The following is a 19,806-nucleotide window of genomic DNA, read 5'->3' as shown; positions in this document are numbered from 1 at the left end:
TTTTTGATCAATTATATTTTTCTATACAGAACATCTGTTTTCAGCACACAGTCTTACATCACATCTATTTTTTTTTATTAATGCACATGTTTTCTGTCAATAGGAGCTGTCAGATATGTTTAAAATGTAGTATTTTATGCCACCATACATGATAAACTTACTTCTTCACTGGAAAATTACCTGGCTCTAGATCTTAAATATTAATTTCTACTTAATGTAAACTACTGTCTTTTTCATTTTTTTCTTCCCAGTGTGATCATTACCACAGTCTTGTACCTTTCGGATGCCCTTCGTAAAAACTTCTTAAATGAAAACTTTGATTACAAGGTAGAGTAAATGTGTCCAACGTAAGACAGATGCGGTAGCTGCTATTTCATCCTTGGGCTTGGTTGTTTGTTATTAAATTTAGCTCCAGCTAGAACATACTAAATCATCAATTTCAAGTGCTCAGAGATTATTTTTTTTTCTTAAACACAGAACTTTCTTAAAAATCAGGAGCGCTGTGGGGTTTTTTTTTTTATTTTTTCTTTTTCATTTTGTTATTTCAGCCTCTATGTTAGACTACTTATTCAGGATTTTTGCATAGTAATTTTTTTTATTATAGAAACTTATTTTATTATTTGTCTGTTTGAAGTTATCACAGAAAGGAAAATTATTCCTATTTTTAATTGATGCAAATTTATCAAAAATACAGGTTTGCATTTCTGTAATATCAAGACCAATTAACATACTGCATAATTAAAATTAGAAGATTATGACACTGCATGCTGAATGTAGCTAAAGATGCTAGTGAGTACCTCATATAGTGAGATATAGCACTTATGATAAACTGTGAATTACAGAATGATAGTTATAGGATTTGGTTGAGAAGACCAAGGAATGCGTCTGAAAAGACCCATTCCCATGGAAACCTGAATGAATATTCTGCCCAACCAAGAGACATCAGTCCAATTGCTTCATCATAAGAAGTGCAGAATTTCCTTCCTAGAGAAGACAGCGAGTTCCTGTTAACTTCCAGCAGAGTTGTGGATGCTTCTCTGAAAATCCAGAAACCTGTTAGAGATTGACAGGAATATAGATTTATCTAACTGGACATGAGGAAGTTCCACAAGTTCAAAGGCTAAAACTGATAAAAGATGAAGCATCTATGTTCCTTAAATTTCTTTAGCAACATTATTACTACCTGCAGAATTACAGTGTCTAGAGTAGGGCTCCCCCTACACTTTTTTCTTCCTCCTGCCATGAAACATCTGTAATTGGGTTATAATAGTTTTTGGACTTAAAGGCATAATTTTTTGTAGTCTTCTATTTAAATAAAAAAAAAAAAAAAGTTTCCAAATTTAGAAGGTAAGGTTTTCTGATTTGGAGGCAAGAAAAAAGATTATCTGCAACTTTGAAACTTTTACATTTAAGAGATGTAGAATATGTAAAACAGATATATTTCTGCTGAACATTTTGGGGTTGGTGAAAAGTATATGGGATGCAAAGAAATTTAATCAAAAACAGTTTGAGTAATTTATTAGTTGAGACTGAAACAAGTGATGTGTTTTGAGAATTTGCATCCTGAGTCATTATAAAATGGTGGTACTGAGAAAATGAAATAACCAAATGTCATATGCTTATTGTAGATATGGGATTCCTACTTTTTTCTTGCTGTCATTTTTATAAATCAGTTATGTCTGCAACTGGAGATGTTCACACCTTCCAAAAAGAAAAAGGTTTTAGAAAAGTAAGTACTCCGTCAGCTTCTAGAAAACTCTAACAGATAAAACACTTCTCAAAATGCATGACATGGGAGATTGCAAAAAGGCCTTCAGAAAAGAGAAAGAACACTGACTAGAATGAGATCTGATTCTAGCCCTTTGTATAGATCTTCAGAGCTAACAGCAGCCTTTGTAGAAGTGCCCAAATTGGTTCAGATATTTGAAGCAAAATAGCCTTGTTGTATTAGTGCCAACACTAATTTCCAGTTCATGCGTTGATTCACACTGGTTCAGGTGTTTCTGCCAGACACTGCACTGTTGTCTGTGTGAATTAATTGTGTTTCTTTAAGCTAGAGCAAAACTATTCATTCTCAGAGAGAAGACTACAGCATATTGCTGCAAAAAATAGCTTTTGCTTCACAGCTGTGTTACTGATGTATAGCATTTAGAAAGGACTGATAGTTTTCGCAATACTGCAAATAAACTTGGGTTTAGGAATCTGGTTTTAACTGGGTACGATGGAAAGAGCAAAAACTTGGAAGAAATCATCACTTTTAAAGTAGTTTTTTATGACTACAAATGAGGCATTTCATTTAACAGTGTCACAGAATGGCATATGAACTTGATTTCCTTAAAAGTTTTTTCATTGTTTTGCTTTATTTTTTAAAACATATCAGATATGGTGACATGCGGGTAACAATGGGATGTGAAATCTTCAGCATGTGGCAAAATTTAGGTAAGTAATTAAACACATCATCAGTAGCTCATAAAATGAAAAACATTTTTTATTTCTTCTCTTATTAAATACACTTGCCAGTGATAGAGGAGTTGTTGATAATTAAATTCACCTGAAGTCTTGATTCAAGTTTAGGAAAACCCTGAAACCTTGAAAACCTTAGTTATCTGTAGTTCCCTTCTTTATCGCTAAACTCAGCTTTCTAAGCCTTGATACTGTATATGAGCTATCCCTATTTCTTCAAAGAAAACTGAAAGAATGCTATCAGAGAACATTAGAGAAGAAAGTAGTGCTCTTTTTGGGCAGAATTATTATGCCTGCAAATATGTTTACAGTTTTAGTTCTGTTGCCAAACATTTTAAGGGAGAGACATATATCTTTATTCTGAAGCTCTCTTGAGATGCTGGATTTGCATGAAATCTTTCCCTAAGTCCTAGTTGCACCAAAATATAAAGTCATAAACAAATCAGTGACCAATGTATGAATGACACATTGTAGAACACAAGAAAAATAAGTGCTTGAATATAAATTTAGGAACATTTTTATATTTCTAAGCAATAACTGTGCAAACTGAAAGTATGAGCATCAGATCAATGCAATTAAATGTTGTTTGGGAAGAAATTGATAACTGTGTAGAAGATTTGGACACTATGTTTGTCATCTTTGTGTTTCAATTATTCGGCAGTTCACTTCATTAAAGATATGAAGACCATGGTGGTTGCTGAGATACTGTCATCTCAATTCTATAAATCTTTTCCCCATCAAGATATGTAGTTGTAAAAAAAATGGTCTTTCTGATCAGCCTGTATTAGAAAGATAAATGTTCAAAGTAAGAAGTATTTGCTTAAATGTCTCGTTAACATTTGTCATTTAGCATGTTTTACTTATTTACAGTATTTAGTATTGCTTACTCTAAGGCATCCCTCTCAATTACTTGGATACATGGTGGGTATCTCTAAACTGGTATATATCAAGGATTCACTCCTGGGTCCCATCTCCTTCCTGCATGGTAGCATAAGACCTTAGTGAGCACCATCTCCCCACTGAAATTGTTTTCTGCTGAATGGAAACCCAGTATACAGGCAAGGAGGGAATCATGATGTTTTTCAATAGGGGTGAGTTTTGTGGGGTACAATATGGAGTTTATCTGGTAAAGTGTCCAATTAAATACTGTAGGCAGGATATTTCATATAATTGATGTTATGCTAATCAGCATTTACAGTTCTCTTATGAGTCCTCATAAGCCTTGATCTTTGCACGGTAACCTTGCTTTCATATGGATGTGCATCCTGGGATGTTTCCAGTAAAGGGAATTCTGATTTTCCTTTGCACAAACATAGACACCAAACAGAGAACTGAGCAGGGATGACTGCCCACTGGAATACCCAGAGGTAGACTGGACGTAAATTAGTTCCCAGCTTTGAAAGTCAGTGCACTGTGATTCATAATCCTCCTATTCTGAAGATATCACAAGTTTTACTTGTGGAAAACTGGAACTGAATGGTCAGTCTTTACTGTATGCCATTCCTAGCTTTCCTGACAAAATTTAGTTTTCTGCTAAGTAGAATATGGTGAGTTAATGGAAGATGTTTAGCACCGATTTTAAAGTGAGTTGTTTTGAGAACAGCTGAGTCACCTCTTCCCTTTCCTGCAGTCAAAACATGTACTTCCATTTCTGTACTCACAAAACTAAAGATAGGTACAAATCAAAATACTTACCTCTTTTTGATGAGCACAGAATATCAGACAGTTAACCCTTTTGTAAACACAAGAATGTAGAACCTAGAAACCAAACCATTCCTATGAAAAATAAGTGAAATGCCCAGAGACTGCATTGGCTCTGTTCTCCTTTTGGAAGACTGACTTGGGATACAGGTAGCCCACTGCCACTTCTGAACTCAGTATTGTATAATAAAATCTGATGAAGTATGTTTGCCTTATATTCTTGTATTGTCTGCATCTTTTCAGGTTTTGGGCTTAAGAAATAGCCTTTGCTGTGATGGACATGAGATAAAGAAATCTATCAACTTCTAGAGTGCTACTTTTAAATTCTTCATAATAATTGGATTGCTTGATAGCTCACAGAACACCCAGTTCACATTCATGTTCATTTTCATTTTAGGGGAGCACAAGCTTCACTTTATTCCAGCATTGATTGGCCCGTTCCTAGAAGTGACCTTGATCCCCCAGCCAGACCTGAGGAATGTAATGATTCCCATTTTCCATGACATGATGGACTGGGAGCAAAGGCGAAGTGGCAACTTCAAACAGGTACTGTGTGTGAAGCTGTTAATAAAACAGGACTGAAATCAAAGCACTTCAGAGAGTGCTGGTTCTAACCATGGGTGATTCAGGGTGGAGAAGATAGCAACAACATTATACCTGTTGGAGAGGGATTACCAGGGTTTTTCCCTTTTTACCCTCTGCAGGGGTAGTAAGATTCTCCAGTTAGTACTATCGTGTTAGTAATGTAAGATGAGGGATAAAATCCATGATCTACCAAAGTGAAGAACAAAACTTGAGATGTTGTCAACAAGGGTGATTTTGTTGTGGTGGTTTTTCATCTCTGCTTTACAGCAGTACAGACTACCGGTTAGATAGGATTCAACTAGCTTCCCTTCCGGTTAGTATGAAAAAAAGATCATATGATCCTTCTGAGGAATGTTTTTCTGTAAGGATCCAAGTATTCTTTCTGCTCAAACACCTTCTTAACAGGCTAGGAAGGAACGACCAAGTGTGCCATCTGCTCCCGCAGCTCCCACTCAGTTCTTTCAGACTGCCTCAAACCACTTCTCAGTGCCCTCCTTCCTGCTGCTTCAAATGAAGGAAAGCAGAAGTATTTGAATTACTTCCAGGCAATCATAATGCTTAGGGTGGGAGCTGTATCTGAAACACAAAACAAACTATTAAGAACGGAGGAGTGCATGTGATGTAAGTAGGTAGCTTTTCACTCTCAATGTATAAGCTTATTGTTAGAAGTCACCATAAAAATATTAACAAGGAGTGAGAAGGAAAAAAATCACTTGTTCTGCTTCTCTGTGTTTTCAGCTTGTGTTTAAATGTAAATTGTAATAGATCTATTAAAATAAAATGTCCTGACAACAGCTTGGTTTCTCCTTTAGATTTGTGGTTGCTAATACGTAACCGCTAAAAAAAAAGGAGGTTTGAAATATTTACACACAGTGTAACCTCACCTCTATATGTTTTATAATCAATGCACTTCAAAATACGCATTGAAGGCATCATTAGCCACCAGATACGTTCTGTAAGTTTCTTTGATAGCTAATATGTAAATCCAGCAAATTGGGTTTCTAGCCAAATACACTGGCAAGAAAGGAAGGTTGGGAAACTAAGTCTGAGCCCCCCAGGTGTTCTAAACAGTACAGACATGTATAAAAATTAATTTGTAAAGAGTTGGGTGCAGGTCAGAAAATATGATCTTTTTATTAAAGTCTAAGAAAATGGCTTGTGCTTACAGCCCTGCAGTGAGAATTCAGGCAATTTATTTGGGCTGTGTGCTTTTTGTCTGAATCCATAAATAGATAGCTGCCTTAGCAGCAGCAAATGCTACTCAGCCTGTAGTTTTAAAGTCACGTTGCTCAATTTAAATTAGCTCCCTCCCTCAAAAAAAAGAAAACCCCACAAACCTTGGGAATGATACCAGCTTCAAAGAGATAAAATGACTTGGTCATCAGATTTACATGACTGACCAATAATTCCAAGATGTGCATTTAGCAAAGTCCCTTACATAAACAGATCTTCCCTCAATTTTCTCGAATCTTATTGAAGGAAAAAGAAGCTGTTTACACCACACTTATATGTTGCAGGTGGAAGCAAAACTGATTGACAAACTGGACAGCCTAATGTCGGAAGGTAAAGGTGACGAAACATACCGAGAACTCTTCAACAGTATGTGAGTAATATGTTTATCTTACACTAATTCCTTGAGTTCGGTTGGTTGTATCAGATGCTAATGTAGAGAAGTAATTCTTAAACCAGTTGTGAATCTCATTTTGGTTTGTTTTTTTCTTGGGGTTCTTCTTCCAAAAATCTGAGGAATAATACATTTTATGGTGTTGTATGGCATATATAAAGTCTGACTGTACTTCTTGCATAGAGCTATAATTAGGAAAGGCTAAATTTGTTACATTACAGAATATTGTCTTCACCTACCTACTAATTTTAACATCAGAAAAGCAAGAAATGCTTCATAATTGCATAGGGTGAAGGTAGAGCTCAAATGGAGTGTTTTGAAAACAAGGTGTGAGAATTCATCAAAAAGCTGTTTAGTAAGTAATGTTCTATTGCCAGAAACTTGTACTTATCTCTGTAATGTCACCTGTTGATTTATTGATTTATTTATTCTGGTAAGATTATTTATTATTTTATTTTATAAATTATTTGTTAAGCTGTTAGTATATTTTAATAAATGACACATCACTGAATTCTACTAGGAAAAGATAATAATAATAATGCTGAAGTCCCTAAGGTTGCCATAAGTTGTCCCATTGACTGAAATAAATGATTGTCACAGAGTACAGGTACAAAATAACTAACTGAACTCTGTCTCTGTTGTTCCTCAGAACTCAATTTCACCTAAGTGGAAGATTTCACTTATTTCTGGTGTGTTTAGTAGGAGATATATTGTTCGTCTTCGGGATTCCAGGCTGTGTATTCTTCAGTACTATTAAACACAGTATCTTTTTCTGTTTATATGGTTTATTAACCATTCCTTCTTTAAGTATTCATTTTAGCTTTGTTGTCTTTGCTTAAGTAACAACATTCAGATCTCAGTGTCTGTGAATAGCAAACATATAACAATCTTTAATTGTACTGAGTTGAAAAAAAATAGGAGTTCCTAAATGTTTATCATTTACAGAAGCAAAAGTGGGTAGGGAAATTAGGCAGAATATTACGAAAATGGATGAATAATGGCAAACAACAGTACAGTATGCTAAAGCAGAACTTTAATTATTCATGAAATTTTTCATAATCTGAGTAAAGATAATAAAAGGTAAGATGATTTCATTATTTTAGTAATACAGTGTTACAACTTCAGAATTAAGTCATTAAGGGAAAAGCTTTAATTATAAAATGAAGCTTGAATGCATTCTCTTGTGCAAAATACATCAAGACGTCTGTCACTGTAATAACTTTAAATTCTATAAGAAAGCATATATGAAATATAGTTACTAATTTTTTTATGGCTTTGAGTTAGATTTAAGCTGGGGGATGTTAAACAAGATATAGTGAAAAATGGTGAGAGCCTTTTATAAATCTAAATGCTGGAGACATAGTCATAGTAATTTAAATTGCAAAACGTCTCACAGCATCAGTATACTTGTTTCTGTTCTGGTATGACAGAAGTTAAAACTAAAGGCTTTGGGAAATTTCAGAGTAACTCCTCAAGTGCACTTCCAGCTTAAGAAAAAATATTATTTAGCATTAGTTTTTTATCTGAGTTTGATTTGACTCCATACATTAGCACCTCTCAAGAGGAGAGCTTGCAGAAAATACTCATTTAAAATGGAGGGTGATGTAGTGTTCTAGTGTATGTGAAAGAAAATTATTAGAATCAGATGGACAGTTTAGCGAGCTGAATGCAAGGGATGGGGTCAGTTTCTTTATTTCTATTTTCTATTTCTTCCATGGGTGAACTAAACAATATTAGAGTGTCTTTAGACAATGCAAGAAATGCAAGGCTGAAGTGACAGAGATGTGGTATGTACTCCAGGACTGTGAAACAGTAATACAGTTTTGTAGCAAGCAGTGGTTTTGTAGTCTTTAATGAAAGCAAATCCTACAATATTTCCTGATCTTTCTGAAGATTTGTCATGGTTGGTTTTGACAGGTACAGTTGGGAGCCAAGGGGATGCAATACACCTACTTTGGATACAGTCTAGTAACTGCAGTGGGTGTGACACTTGGAGATTTTGTCATGCTTTTTGTTTATTTTGTCTGAATCGGAAAATGAGTTTAAATCTCTCAACTCCCACGTTAACGGCTTTTTTTTTTTTTTCCAGAGAGAAATCTCTGCATCTTTGAGCATCTTCTATTTTTATGGACAAATTTATAAGAGTCCTTGGACATATCTAAAATAATATGTGCTTAGTATTTACTACTTATAACAGCATTATCTTTATCAAATGAAACGACATAGTGAAAGCAGAGGGAAGCTGACTTGCTTGTTTTGAATCAGTGTCTTTCTAGGGACTTGAATGTGACTTCTCAGTGATTAGCTCCTGATGTCGTCTGAAGAGCTGCAAAGCATGAAGTATTGAACATTTTGCTACCATGAGAAACTAGATTTTGTAATTGCTACCCAGTGTAACCATGGTATGAAAGGTGTCCTGATATACATTTACACTGTAACACAGCAATTGAATTCTTAGTTAATTAGCACAGGGAAAAGAATGATTTCACTTCATTAAACAGTTGGGGGTTAGAACAAAATCCTTGGAAGACAAGGGATATCCTCAGGTAGCTCTTTTGTGATGAATCCAATGTATGCTGCCTGTTTGTTACTTCTGTAGCTGTGTTCCAGTTTGGCCTAACAGAAGCCATTTCAGGTTTGGAAGTTAAGTGGCCACATTACTGAAGCACAGAATCTGGGCTAGTGAGCTCCCCTGGGGACCTGACAATGACGTTTCTCTTTGAATAAACTGCAGCTCACATTGAAGCTGATCAGGCATTTAATACTGAGCTCTGCCAATTTGTGGGTGATTTTTCTAGCCATGAAGCTGTTATATAAAAAGTGTTGACTGCTACCTCTCCCATGTTGTCTTCAGTCTTAATTTCTTCCCCCAATTGCATGACTGAATTCAGCACCACCCAGTCCGGTAGACTCTCTCGACTGAGTCTTTCAGAGCCCTTCTGAATATTTTTTGTGGGGTTTGGGTAGCACCTCACTCATCTCTGAACTTTTGCAGCAAAGTTTGACTTTGACCCAGCTGACTAGATAAGGGAACCTCTGGTTATAGTGAGGTAGCTAGAGGACTTTGTACTCCAAAATAGACATCCAGATGTTTTAAGGCACCTCTAGGATTAGATGCCTGGGAGTTAATGGTCTGAACGAATCTGTGATTTAGGCATATAAAATCCATTTGCTACATGATCGAGCTAGCCTGAACATGGTTCTAAGCCTGGCATATTTTCCTGGAGAGCTCTGATCCTCTGGGTCCCCACACTCCCTTCTTGGGAACCCAAGACTTTAAAAAAATCAAAATCAAACCACAGTTGTTCAAATGAGCACAGATGCTAGGCTGTAGTAGCTTAGATAGGCAGAAACTTTTTCATTGTTTCTCTGTGTTGTTTATCCCCTTTAGTTCTTTGTAGAACATAGCATCTTGGCTATGCTTTGGGACCTGTAAGTAACAGGGATTTAATTCTATCTAGATACAACCATGAGGAAGATGAGGGATGTATCTGAGTAGCTCTTTCATTCTGAGTGTTCTGTGTATTGTGGTGAAAGATGAATGGTAGAGAGGAGGTGGCACGTCATAAAATTGTTCAACTGGTGACACTGATGTTAGTTTGAATAAGTACTTGGAATGTATCTACACAATCCATTTGTAGAAATTGTATATTTATAATGAGTATGTCAATACATTTATAAAGATCATGCATAAGTCAAATGCAGATGAAAGTCATCTGTTTTAAAAGAGAAGTCAGAAACTTGTACTGTTTTTCTACAGGAACTACAGGTAATTATTCTGATGAATTTACGTTGAAATGTTCCTGTTTAACACAGGGTTGAAAGACAATAGAAAGGAAAAATCAGGGCAGTAGTCAGTCAGTGCTTAATAATGTAACAGGCTCTACTCTTATATCTTGTTGGACAGAAAAACTTGTATTGAAAGGAACATAAGGGGTTTAAAAGCAAATTAGGTTAGGCTGCATATGGAAAACAGAGATACCAGATTAGTGCTTCAGCCTCTTCTGGTTAAGGATGGCCTTGTAATCTGTCTCTGGTAGCAATGACAGGTAGCCAGTCCCTGAATGCGAGGGGAAGACATCTGATTGCCTCTTAAAGAGAAGTGAATCTTAAGATTGATATAAGGGTGCAGAATGAAGATCAGTGTTTCCTCCTTGCTTTCAGCAGAGCACAGCTTCATTTAGGTAGAATTAGTTTGGAGAATCGCATCTGTGACATCCCTCCGAATGTAAGGAGCTGAACAGAGCTGGAGTGTAGCTAGTGCAGTTGGCATGTAGGAGTTACTGAGCGCTGTTATATGTTTGGTGAAATTTGGACGTAGGAGTCTTATGGGACTGAACGTGCTCAGTATAGATGAAGGTCAGTAGAGCTGACAGCTTGCCCACTGCAGACAGAAGGTTCGGAGATGCTATTAACAACTCTTCTAAAAAGCTCTGAGTATATGTATGTGGCAGCTTTCAGAGACTTCTAAGTAAACTCATACCTGAGTGCATTTTCAGGGAGACTGCTATAATGTCTCCACAGACATGTCACCCATCTGAGGTCCTGCACCAAAGCATAAAAGTAACACAACTCTGTAAATAAATATTTCCTTGTTCATTCTCGGAGAGGAAATGTGGGAAATTCATGCCTAAATGATTAGTATTTGATAAACCTAAGCAGTGAAAGTCAGAGGCGTGTAACAGAAATACTAAGTATAATTTTGCCAACAGCTTCACTTACACCACTGTTTCGAAATCTTTTCAGTGTGTAATCTGCATTTACATTAGTGTAAGAACTCAACAGTTTTTAATAAAAGATCTTAGGACAATTTAAGCAAATGGAATTTTACACATGCATGATAGTATGTTCTCAGAAGGAAATACTAAGTGAAGAGGGAGAATCATCTTATTAAAATCCCTTCCCCATTCTTAAATTTCATGTGTACTGAAATATTTATTAGAGAGGAGAGGAGGAAAAATTTTTGTGAAAAATGTTGAGGTCCCATTGGGAAGGTTTATTTGAGTTGATAAATGCTCTTTTCTAGGTACATGTTTAAACTCCCCATTTTCTGATGTATCATCATGAATTTAATATATAATTTTTTTCTAAGAGTTCTGTTAAGTCTTTGGGATATTAATATATTCTGAAAAGTGAGTATTTGATATATTTTAACCTGATGCAGCTAATATAAAAATCATTTGTTTTGTCAATGCTTCCTGGACTAGAATTCCACTTTTTGGTCCTTATCCTAGGTAAGACATTGTTTCCAAATTATGCTTCTTGGGAGGGTGTTTGTAAAAGAAAATCTAACTATCAAAGATGTTGCTAAGGTATTAAGGTACTGGTAAAAGCAAAGTGGTTGTCATAGTGACAGTTAAAAATAAACGGTTAAATTGTTCTGGCTTTTTTTTTTCCAGTCTACTGAAGAAAATTGAGCGGGAAACATGGAGGGAAAGTGGTGTTTCATTAATCGCCACTGTGACTCGCCTCATGGAGAGGTTACTGGACTACAGGTGAGAGATTATCACAATTTATAAATAAGGTTGTCATCTTCAAAATATTAAGGGGCAAATATGGTCATCTTGCGCAAATGGTGACTGCATGTGGACACATCATCTGTACGTGCTCACGATCTCTGTCAGCAGCTGCTTAGTCAACAGGGAAATGTAACAAGCAGGGTGAAAACCAACCAAGTAGCCTCTCCATGGTATGAAAATCCAGTGGCATGCATGAGTTTCCTATCAAGGAATATAGGAACTTTTGGCAGTAGGTTAGTGACTCGTCTGTTTGAAGATACAGAGCTCAGTACTAATCACCTGGCAGAATATGTAAAATTCTTATCATTATGTCAAGCATGCTTAGTTATTGTGTCAGCTGGTGTAGTAAGTATGTATACAAAGATAAGATCTCTGGGTATTCCACTTGCTATCATCACTGATAGTTTGAAAGGAAAGCTATTTCAGCAACAGAGACTGGACTCCTAATTTTTAGAAGCCTGGCAGTGCTGTTCCTCTTCAGGGACTGGTTGGACTGCAATCTCCAGGGCCCTCAGTCTTTCAAAACAATTGTGTATACTAGTAGTTAGGAGAGTATTTGAGACAGTTGTTTAGCTCATGTATGCAAGAATGTTTTAAAGTTACGTTCAATTTCTTTTAGTGACTGCATAGTGATGTCTGCATGTAATTTTTCTATTCCAGCATGATTATACTGACTGTTTTTCCCTGCGTGATAATCAAACTCTGCATGGTTCCATTTTAACTTCTGGCTTGGGGATCAGATCTGTGGTTTTCCCAAACAATAAATGATACTAATTATAAAAGTACTACTGAGGAAAATTTGATGGATCTTGGAGCATTTTACAGGGCGGATCAGTGTCATTCTGTTTTTTTAGAGGAGGAACTAATGCTGTAATTCCATAACCACTTAAATTGTACACTGTCTCTGAAGAGAGTAGACTCATTGCTGCTCGTTCCCTCATTCGCATCACCCTCTTCGTTATGACGGCACAAGTGTTTGTGTTGCACTGTGGTGATTTGACTGACATGGGTTAAACTATAAACCAGCAAAAGATGCTGCCTAGCCTGTATCTCTTCCTGAGTTTTGTGCAGGCAGCAGTGCAGGACTGGGAATGGAAAGAGGAGGAGGAGGAGGAGGACTGCCTCTTCTGGCAGCTATGCTGGCTTCTGCTGGCATAGTTTGAGCACAAGGTATGAAGAAAACCAAATGATCTCTAACAGTCACTTACACTCAGTGACAGAGCCAATAAAAAACATTGATTTTCTTGGTGATTGAGGTATTCCATGTTCTAGAAAAGGAGGCATGAAATCCCTTACACAGCTGGGTCAGCTTCTTCACCCAGATACCTTTTGGTTACATCATTTCAGTCAGCTTCCTGAGCCAAATTAGTCTGTTTTCTGAGATGTGCTTCACTATTAGAGGATAAACATCATTCCTTTTGACTTTCATTACTTTCTGTTTTAGGGACTGCATGAAAATGGGAGAAGTGGATGGCAAAAAGATTGGCTGCACTGTTAGCCTTTTGGTTTGTATAATACTTTTTCTTTCCCTTTATGATTTCAGTTAAGCATTTTCTAGTATACAGCCACATATTTGAATAGGAAGTACTTTGCTTCTTGACGCAGTTTGAGTGAAAGTTGACAGAACAATATTGCACTTAGAATCACTGATGGTTTTTTTCAGGGGGAAATTGATACAGTGAGGAGTTAAGTCTTCCTTTGCATTTTATAGTTGAGCTCTGAGAGATCTCTAATACTGCTTTACTCAGTTTGCAGTCTCTTCCTACTGGATAAACTTCACCAAAGTGAATTTCCAAGTTTAATTGTCTCTGCATTCATAGAAACAAACAAGCCTTTCCTCCTTCCCCAAACCCAACAAAATTTACATGATTTCTCCTGTTTCCTTTCTTCCCCAATAACTGACACAAGTTGGTTCTTACGACATAGAATATGGGATATCTTTGAAAGACTGAAGGCTATCTATTCTCTTCCCAATAGAAGAACCAGAAATGCTTCTCAAGACCTCTTCTTGTCATGTTATCATTACAACAAACCAACAGTGCAAATTTGTAGCATGGATAATATTTCATTTTTGTTTACAAGATGCATTTTGGTTCTAGGCCAGTTTCCACTGACAAGTTTATTGACTTCTGTTAACCTTGGAAAGTTTCCATTTTCATGGTGAATGTTTTGGAAAGCTGTATTTTTAGCCAGGGAAAAAAACAGAATAAGCTGACTTGTAATTCTCCATTTTTGACGTCAGTGCAACAATTTGGTATCACATCTAAGTAGCAGTTATACATAGGAGAATAAAGGACTTCTTCAGTAGGAAAATAGTGCTCTCTAAATAGGGATGATGTTTACTACGTAGCCATAGAGCAGCTGGCTTTCTGTTGGAATATGTGGCATCATCTGAATTCTGTAAAGTACCTGGATTATTTTCATCCTATCACTAAGGAGTTTTTAAACTATTATTAGCAAATCATCCAAGATTTGCACAGAAAGAAAATTCAAATATTTAAAAACCCCAAAACACTGCAATATTTTTAAATGGGATTTTCAATGACTTGTACAGGCTAAGGCAGATTTCATACCCTAATAATTTTCAGACAAATTTTAGTAGTATTTACGCACCAGAGAAACAACAAATGCTAAATTTTGAAAAGGAAATTTCAATTACAAATGTAGCATGCAAATTTTAAGACATTTGCTTGCTCATATGGTGGATTAACTGGTTGTAATCTCAACTAGTGTTTCATGTAATTAGTGTTCGGAGGAATGTATAATGTTAAAATTATTTGAAGTCCAGAGGAGGAAGCAATATTTCATTTTTCACCACTGCTTCAAAAGTATTACAAAGATAAGAGGACTGGTTGACATGAAAAGAGAATTTTTACATTGTTTTGTCATAGAGGTATATGCTGTTCTTCTAGAAAATGGAATTGTCCAAGTTAACCAAGTTATCAAATAAACTGGAATTATGCCACATCATGAAATAGGCAGGAGGTGTATGCATCACCAGAAATAACTTAAATGAGAGAAGGTAGGAACTTTTTTCTTACCATCCCCACCCTCTGGATCATCTGCAGTAGATTTCACTAATGGTAATGCTTGTTTGGAAAAGCTGATTTAAGACGTGTCTAGTGGAGTTAGTTCCTTATGCATAAGAATCATCTAACTCCCATTTGAAAGTTGAATTTCTAATGAGAGAACTTGGTCTTCACAGAGCTGTATAAAAGCATTGAAAGTATATTGGATAACTTTTGACAACTCACTGAGGAGTTTTTCTCAGGCATCTCTGGTCCTCATTGGGTTTTGATATTTAATCGATACTTCAGATTCTATTAATCTAAAATTATATCTGTTTAGAAAGAGGACATTTTCCTGTGATGGTCTACGTTGGCATGTGATATCACGGCATTTAAGTAGAACATGTCCACATTAATTTTTTCAATGTTGTTTTCAAGCTGTTTTTTCTTATTAAAAAAAGTCTTTATTACTTAGGGAAGTCTACTTTTTACATCATGTCTTCTTTTGAGGACTACATCTGTTATATTTTATATCTTGAAATAGTTTGTTGAAAGGTCACACAACACCTTTATTGGCATGGTGTATTTTGTGAGTTGTGACTGCGTTGTCTTGCTGTGGTCTGCCTTACAGTCCAACTGGACATTGTCAGAGCTGAGCTTCGGAGAAGAACCAGTTTATTTGTATAGTTTAGACTTGTGACAAGTACTGGAGCATTTAGTGCCTAGGGGGTAAGAGCCAAGAAGTCTGGTACTGTAGTTCAGTGTCGTGTTTTGTTTAATCCTAATGCTTTATTGCTAGCAATTCTGTATTGTAGGTTGTGCTTTTTTTCAGACAGGTAAATATGAACATACAAACAGATCCTTCTAAAGAGAAGCATCTGTTCTGATCTACACCTTGTGGAAGGAAAAGAGAAGTCAGAAGTCTTTGGATTATAAAGGCGGTGGTCTAAAGGGGGCATTACAGAGCTAATGATATGTAGCAATTTTCTCAAGTCAGTTAAAAAAATACCTCCTCCATAAAGTTTTAATTTTGGTATTTAGATAATGTTCCTCCCACTTTTCTCTTTAATAATAACTAAATTTAGGAAACAGCAGCACAAAATTATAATACTGTACAACAGGGGAAAAATTTTGGCCACTTCTTTAGAGTTCAAAATAGAGGGTGATTTGAATAATAGAACAGAAATTGTTAAGTGGTAATGAGGATCAGTGCTAGGTTCTTCTATAAATTTTTATTAACCAAAGCAGATTATCCTGAACGTTAAGTGTGGCTAGCTGGGGGACTGTAGCTGCATGTCCATAGTGAGTATGGCAATAGTTGTTCACAGTGCTGTAGAGTGCTCCTCTCCCTATAACTTTTTCATGCTTTGTTTTAGGGCTTGTAAATGAATAATGAATGTTTTGAATTCAGAGTTTTGATGTTGCATTCCATATTTTCTCCATGTAACAACAAATAGCAGTTACATGTCCAGAAATCTTTAGCCACTTCTAGAAATTTTGTCCTGGATATCACTTTAGAGTGCAACTTTGTATATTTCAATCATGCAATGCAGTATTAATGCATCAGTTACCAGTTCCCAGCATCAGTTAGGGCCAAGGAAATCACATTTTTCATTCAGGATTATGTTGTTTACAATATTGAACAGTTCTTCATAATGGTACCAAAGTCTTTCTGGCACTGTACTATGACAGAAGGAAGAGTAGATATACTAGGCAGTAGGTATTTTGTTAAAATATGAATACAGAAGTCAGAGTGCTGTCAACACTTCAAAATCAACATACAGCTTTCAGCAAGATGTTAAATGGCCTAAGTAAGGATATATGGATGCACTTTTTGGATGGATTATATTTATAAAGAAAGAATCGTCAGATTTCGGTTCTGTTGGGGTCTTTCTGTGATGTGCTATGAGAATTTAAAAGAAAACATGCAGGAGCATGTTGACTTGTCTACTGAAAAATTCTATTCTATTTATTATTTCTTACTGTATTACTGCAATTCTGTGTAATGACTTTTGAAATACATGCATTTATTTCTAGACCATTATGTTTGAAGTCTTTTTGTGTGTAACCGCTATCATGTTTATTAACTACTACATTTCATTACAAAATTCAATTTTATTGCAGAATTTTTACAAGACTGAACTGAACAAGGAAGAGATGTATATTCGCTATATTCATAAGCTGTATGACCTACATCTGAAAGCACAAAACTTTACAGGTAATTGGGTACAAACTAGAAAAAGATATTTAGGACCTGTCCATGATTTGCAGTCTTTTGCAAACCTGTAAGCTGTGTCTTCAGTGCAGAACATACAGAGCCAGACAACAGCTGAGTTTCCTTGTCCAATTAATCTCTCTCTCAAAATATGGATTTTTTTTTTCAGCCCCACAACTCTACTACTTGCTGTGTCTTGTTGAATGTAAATGACTGTTAATGATATGCACTAGCAGAAATGTGTGATACTGTCATTCTTCACCCAAGAGGAGTAAAGTTTAGAAGAAGTTTTTATAAGTGTATACTATTTTTTAATTCTGCTATAATGTCTGTATACTTTTTTGTAATGCTGCTGGTTAGCTGTTTGGTGTGATGTTTCTACACAGCTGTGTTTCAGAACCTAACTTTTAGGTTAAAAAAAAAAAAAAAAAGGAAGACCTGTATTTCTTACTAACGAAGAGACAGAGACCCTGAAACCTGTAACAAGTATAGCCCTTTGCTGATGTCTTTGTGAATCTTCACATACCACATTTGCAGTTCTGTTGTCCAGGATTTCTCAATTTTAATTGAGTGCCATGGCTGGCCATTATCTTTTAAATGAAGAAATAAGATACATAAATATATACAACATAAAGTACACTTCCATTTGGGTAACTACATGCTATCCATAATTGCTGGAGAGGATAAAATCAGTATCTGTAAATTAATCTTTGATTGCCAAAATAGTTAACTGAGCTTATAATACCTACATCTTCCCCAGTGTTTGCAATTGCAACTGCATGTGCTCTGAATCTCTCCAGATTTTTTCCTTTCTTAAAATCAGATTAGTTGGCTGGTGGCCACTATTAGATAGCCTACAGGTACCTACTGCCACAGCAAATTTCCTTATGCTTTCCTGCTATCCATAGGAAAGGTCATTCACTTGGAATTTCCAGTCCCTTTGCAGTTCATGGTTTTAAAGTGTAGACTAGATAACAGGACATATTAAGGAGAGATTTTAATTTCCTCATGTGACCAGGCAGCAGTGAGTCACAAGAGAGTTTTGATTATCAAGCAGTATCTTTGCCACAGCCAGCTTTTGTGCCAAACTATTAATTTCCTGATTTTACGTAACAATCTTAGTAATTCTTTAAGCAATGTTGAGTTTTCTTTACATATTGGCTGCTAATATGTGTCCAGTTTACCTTCAACAGTGATAGGAACCTAATTTTTTTTAATTGTTTTACCATCAGCTCTAAATTTAAGCAGTGTTTTGCTCAAAATTTACTTCCAGGATTTTGCTGTATTTCCTGTGTATTTATTAGTAACACGTGTGGTTTTTGCACTCCACAACTCTGATTTTATTTTCTGCCTTAAGAGCCTTAAGAAGGGATAGTCTCACACCCATGGCATTGGGATAGAGACAGTCTTTCCACTGGAGAACAGACTTATCTAGTCCATTGCTTTGCCTTATCAATCAGTGACAACACACAGGCCTTTTGTAAATCAGTTGATCTAAAGTACACAGGAGTAGGGAAGGAAGTTTGCTACTTCAGCGGCATTCCTACATGTTGCACCATTAGTTCGCTAACTGCATAGTTTCATTCTAGGGATGAACCCAGCTTGCCTTTACAAGAATTTTTCTCTCCTATCATAATATGATTTACAGGACTGTCTCTAATAATACTCTGTACAAAAAAAGCCCTTTTTATTATAAAATGTAGCTTCAAATCTTCCTTTACCCGGCACTCAGTTACAGCTATAAATATAACTCTCTTAAGGCTGAAACACATAAACGCACTGATTCCTCTTGTGTCTCCTCAGTTACCCGAGAAGTGTAATGAGATTGTCTTTGTATCATTCCATCTTAGAAATGTTTGGTTTTTTCAGTCTTTCATGTATAAATTGAATTTCCCACATTGTGAATAACCCTGTTTATCTCTCCTTACTGTTTTGGTGCACAGCCAATAGTTACAGACCTCTCCCAAAGGTACCAGTATGTTATTGGTTATGCTTCCACTGCCAGACATAGGTTGCTGGGTAGAGGGACCCTTCAGACCTTTTGTCCAGTGTGGCCATTCTTATTTTAGAAACCTTCTATATACATTTATGGTAACTTATGATATAAGGAAGAAGTTCTTCACTATGAGGGTAGTAAGGCACTGGAACAGGTTGCCCAGAGAGGTTGTAGGTGCCCATCCCTAGAAGCGTTCAAGGCCAGGTTGGGCAGGGCTTTGATCAACCAGATCTAGTGAAAGGTGTCTCTGCCCATGCATAATGCATATGCACAGTTAGCCAAATTGAATTGTTAAAACGAGTAGTATTTCTGGTGTTTCGTAATTGGCCAAAGTTTGACTTTGCAATAGAGAGATTAGTTTAATACTAGTTGCAATGTACCATTTCTGAGGAATTCTTTAAATCAAAGTAAAAAAAATAATAATGATTTTGATATTCCCAGGTAATTTCTACTAACCATTATCTAAAGATTACTACCCTGATCTGAAGATTCCTTCCAAACCTAAAGATAAATAAATTTTACAAAATGGAAAAAAAAAAAAAAAAAAATAAAATTCCTGTGTGCACTTCTAAATTATTTGTTATGATAGTGTCAAGACTCATCTATGAGGGATTTATTTCTATGGAGAGAAAGAATGGAGTCTTTTAAGCACACATCTGCCTCTCCATTCCCTCCCCGCCCTGATCTCTTTTGGA

At 36.1% G+C, this 19,806-nt stretch overlaps 1 protein-coding gene across 3 annotated transcripts in view; it reads left to right on the top strand.

Annotated features, from left to right (window-relative positions):
• The window catches only part of DOCK4 (dedicator of cytokinesis 4), a 245,515-nt gene that overhangs the window by 194,291 nt on the left and 31,418 nt on the right, over positions 1-19,806 (top strand). For 2 of the 3 annotated variants that reach the window (XM_026867922.1, XM_026867921.1), the window contains exons 28-36: positions 252-327; positions 1,629-1,729; positions 2,381-2,439; positions 4,562-4,710; positions 6,267-6,352; positions 11,581-11,607; positions 11,773-11,868; positions 13,337-13,397; positions 17,025-17,118. In XM_026867922.1, the coding sequence (XP_026723723.1) occupies positions 252-327; positions 1,629-1,729; positions 2,381-2,439; positions 4,562-4,710; positions 6,267-6,352; positions 11,581-11,607; positions 11,773-11,868; positions 13,337-13,397; positions 17,025-17,118 (749 nt within the window). The remainder of the gene's footprint in view (positions 1-251; positions 328-1,628; positions 1,730-2,380; positions 2,440-4,561; positions 4,711-6,266; positions 6,353-11,580; positions 11,608-11,772; positions 11,869-13,336; positions 13,398-17,024; positions 17,119-19,806) is intronic. The other variant, XM_026867923.1, reaches the window with a different exon arrangement.

Source organism: Athene cunicularia (genome assembly GCF_003259725.1).
Source record: "Athene cunicularia isolate RWA chromosome 1 unlocalized genomic scaffold, athCun1 chr1_part2, whole genome shotgun sequence".
NCBI classification, from domain to species: Eukaryota; Metazoa; Chordata; class Aves; order Strigiformes; family Strigidae; genus Athene; species Athene cunicularia.
This window is presented reverse-complemented; position numbering and strand designations above follow the sequence as displayed.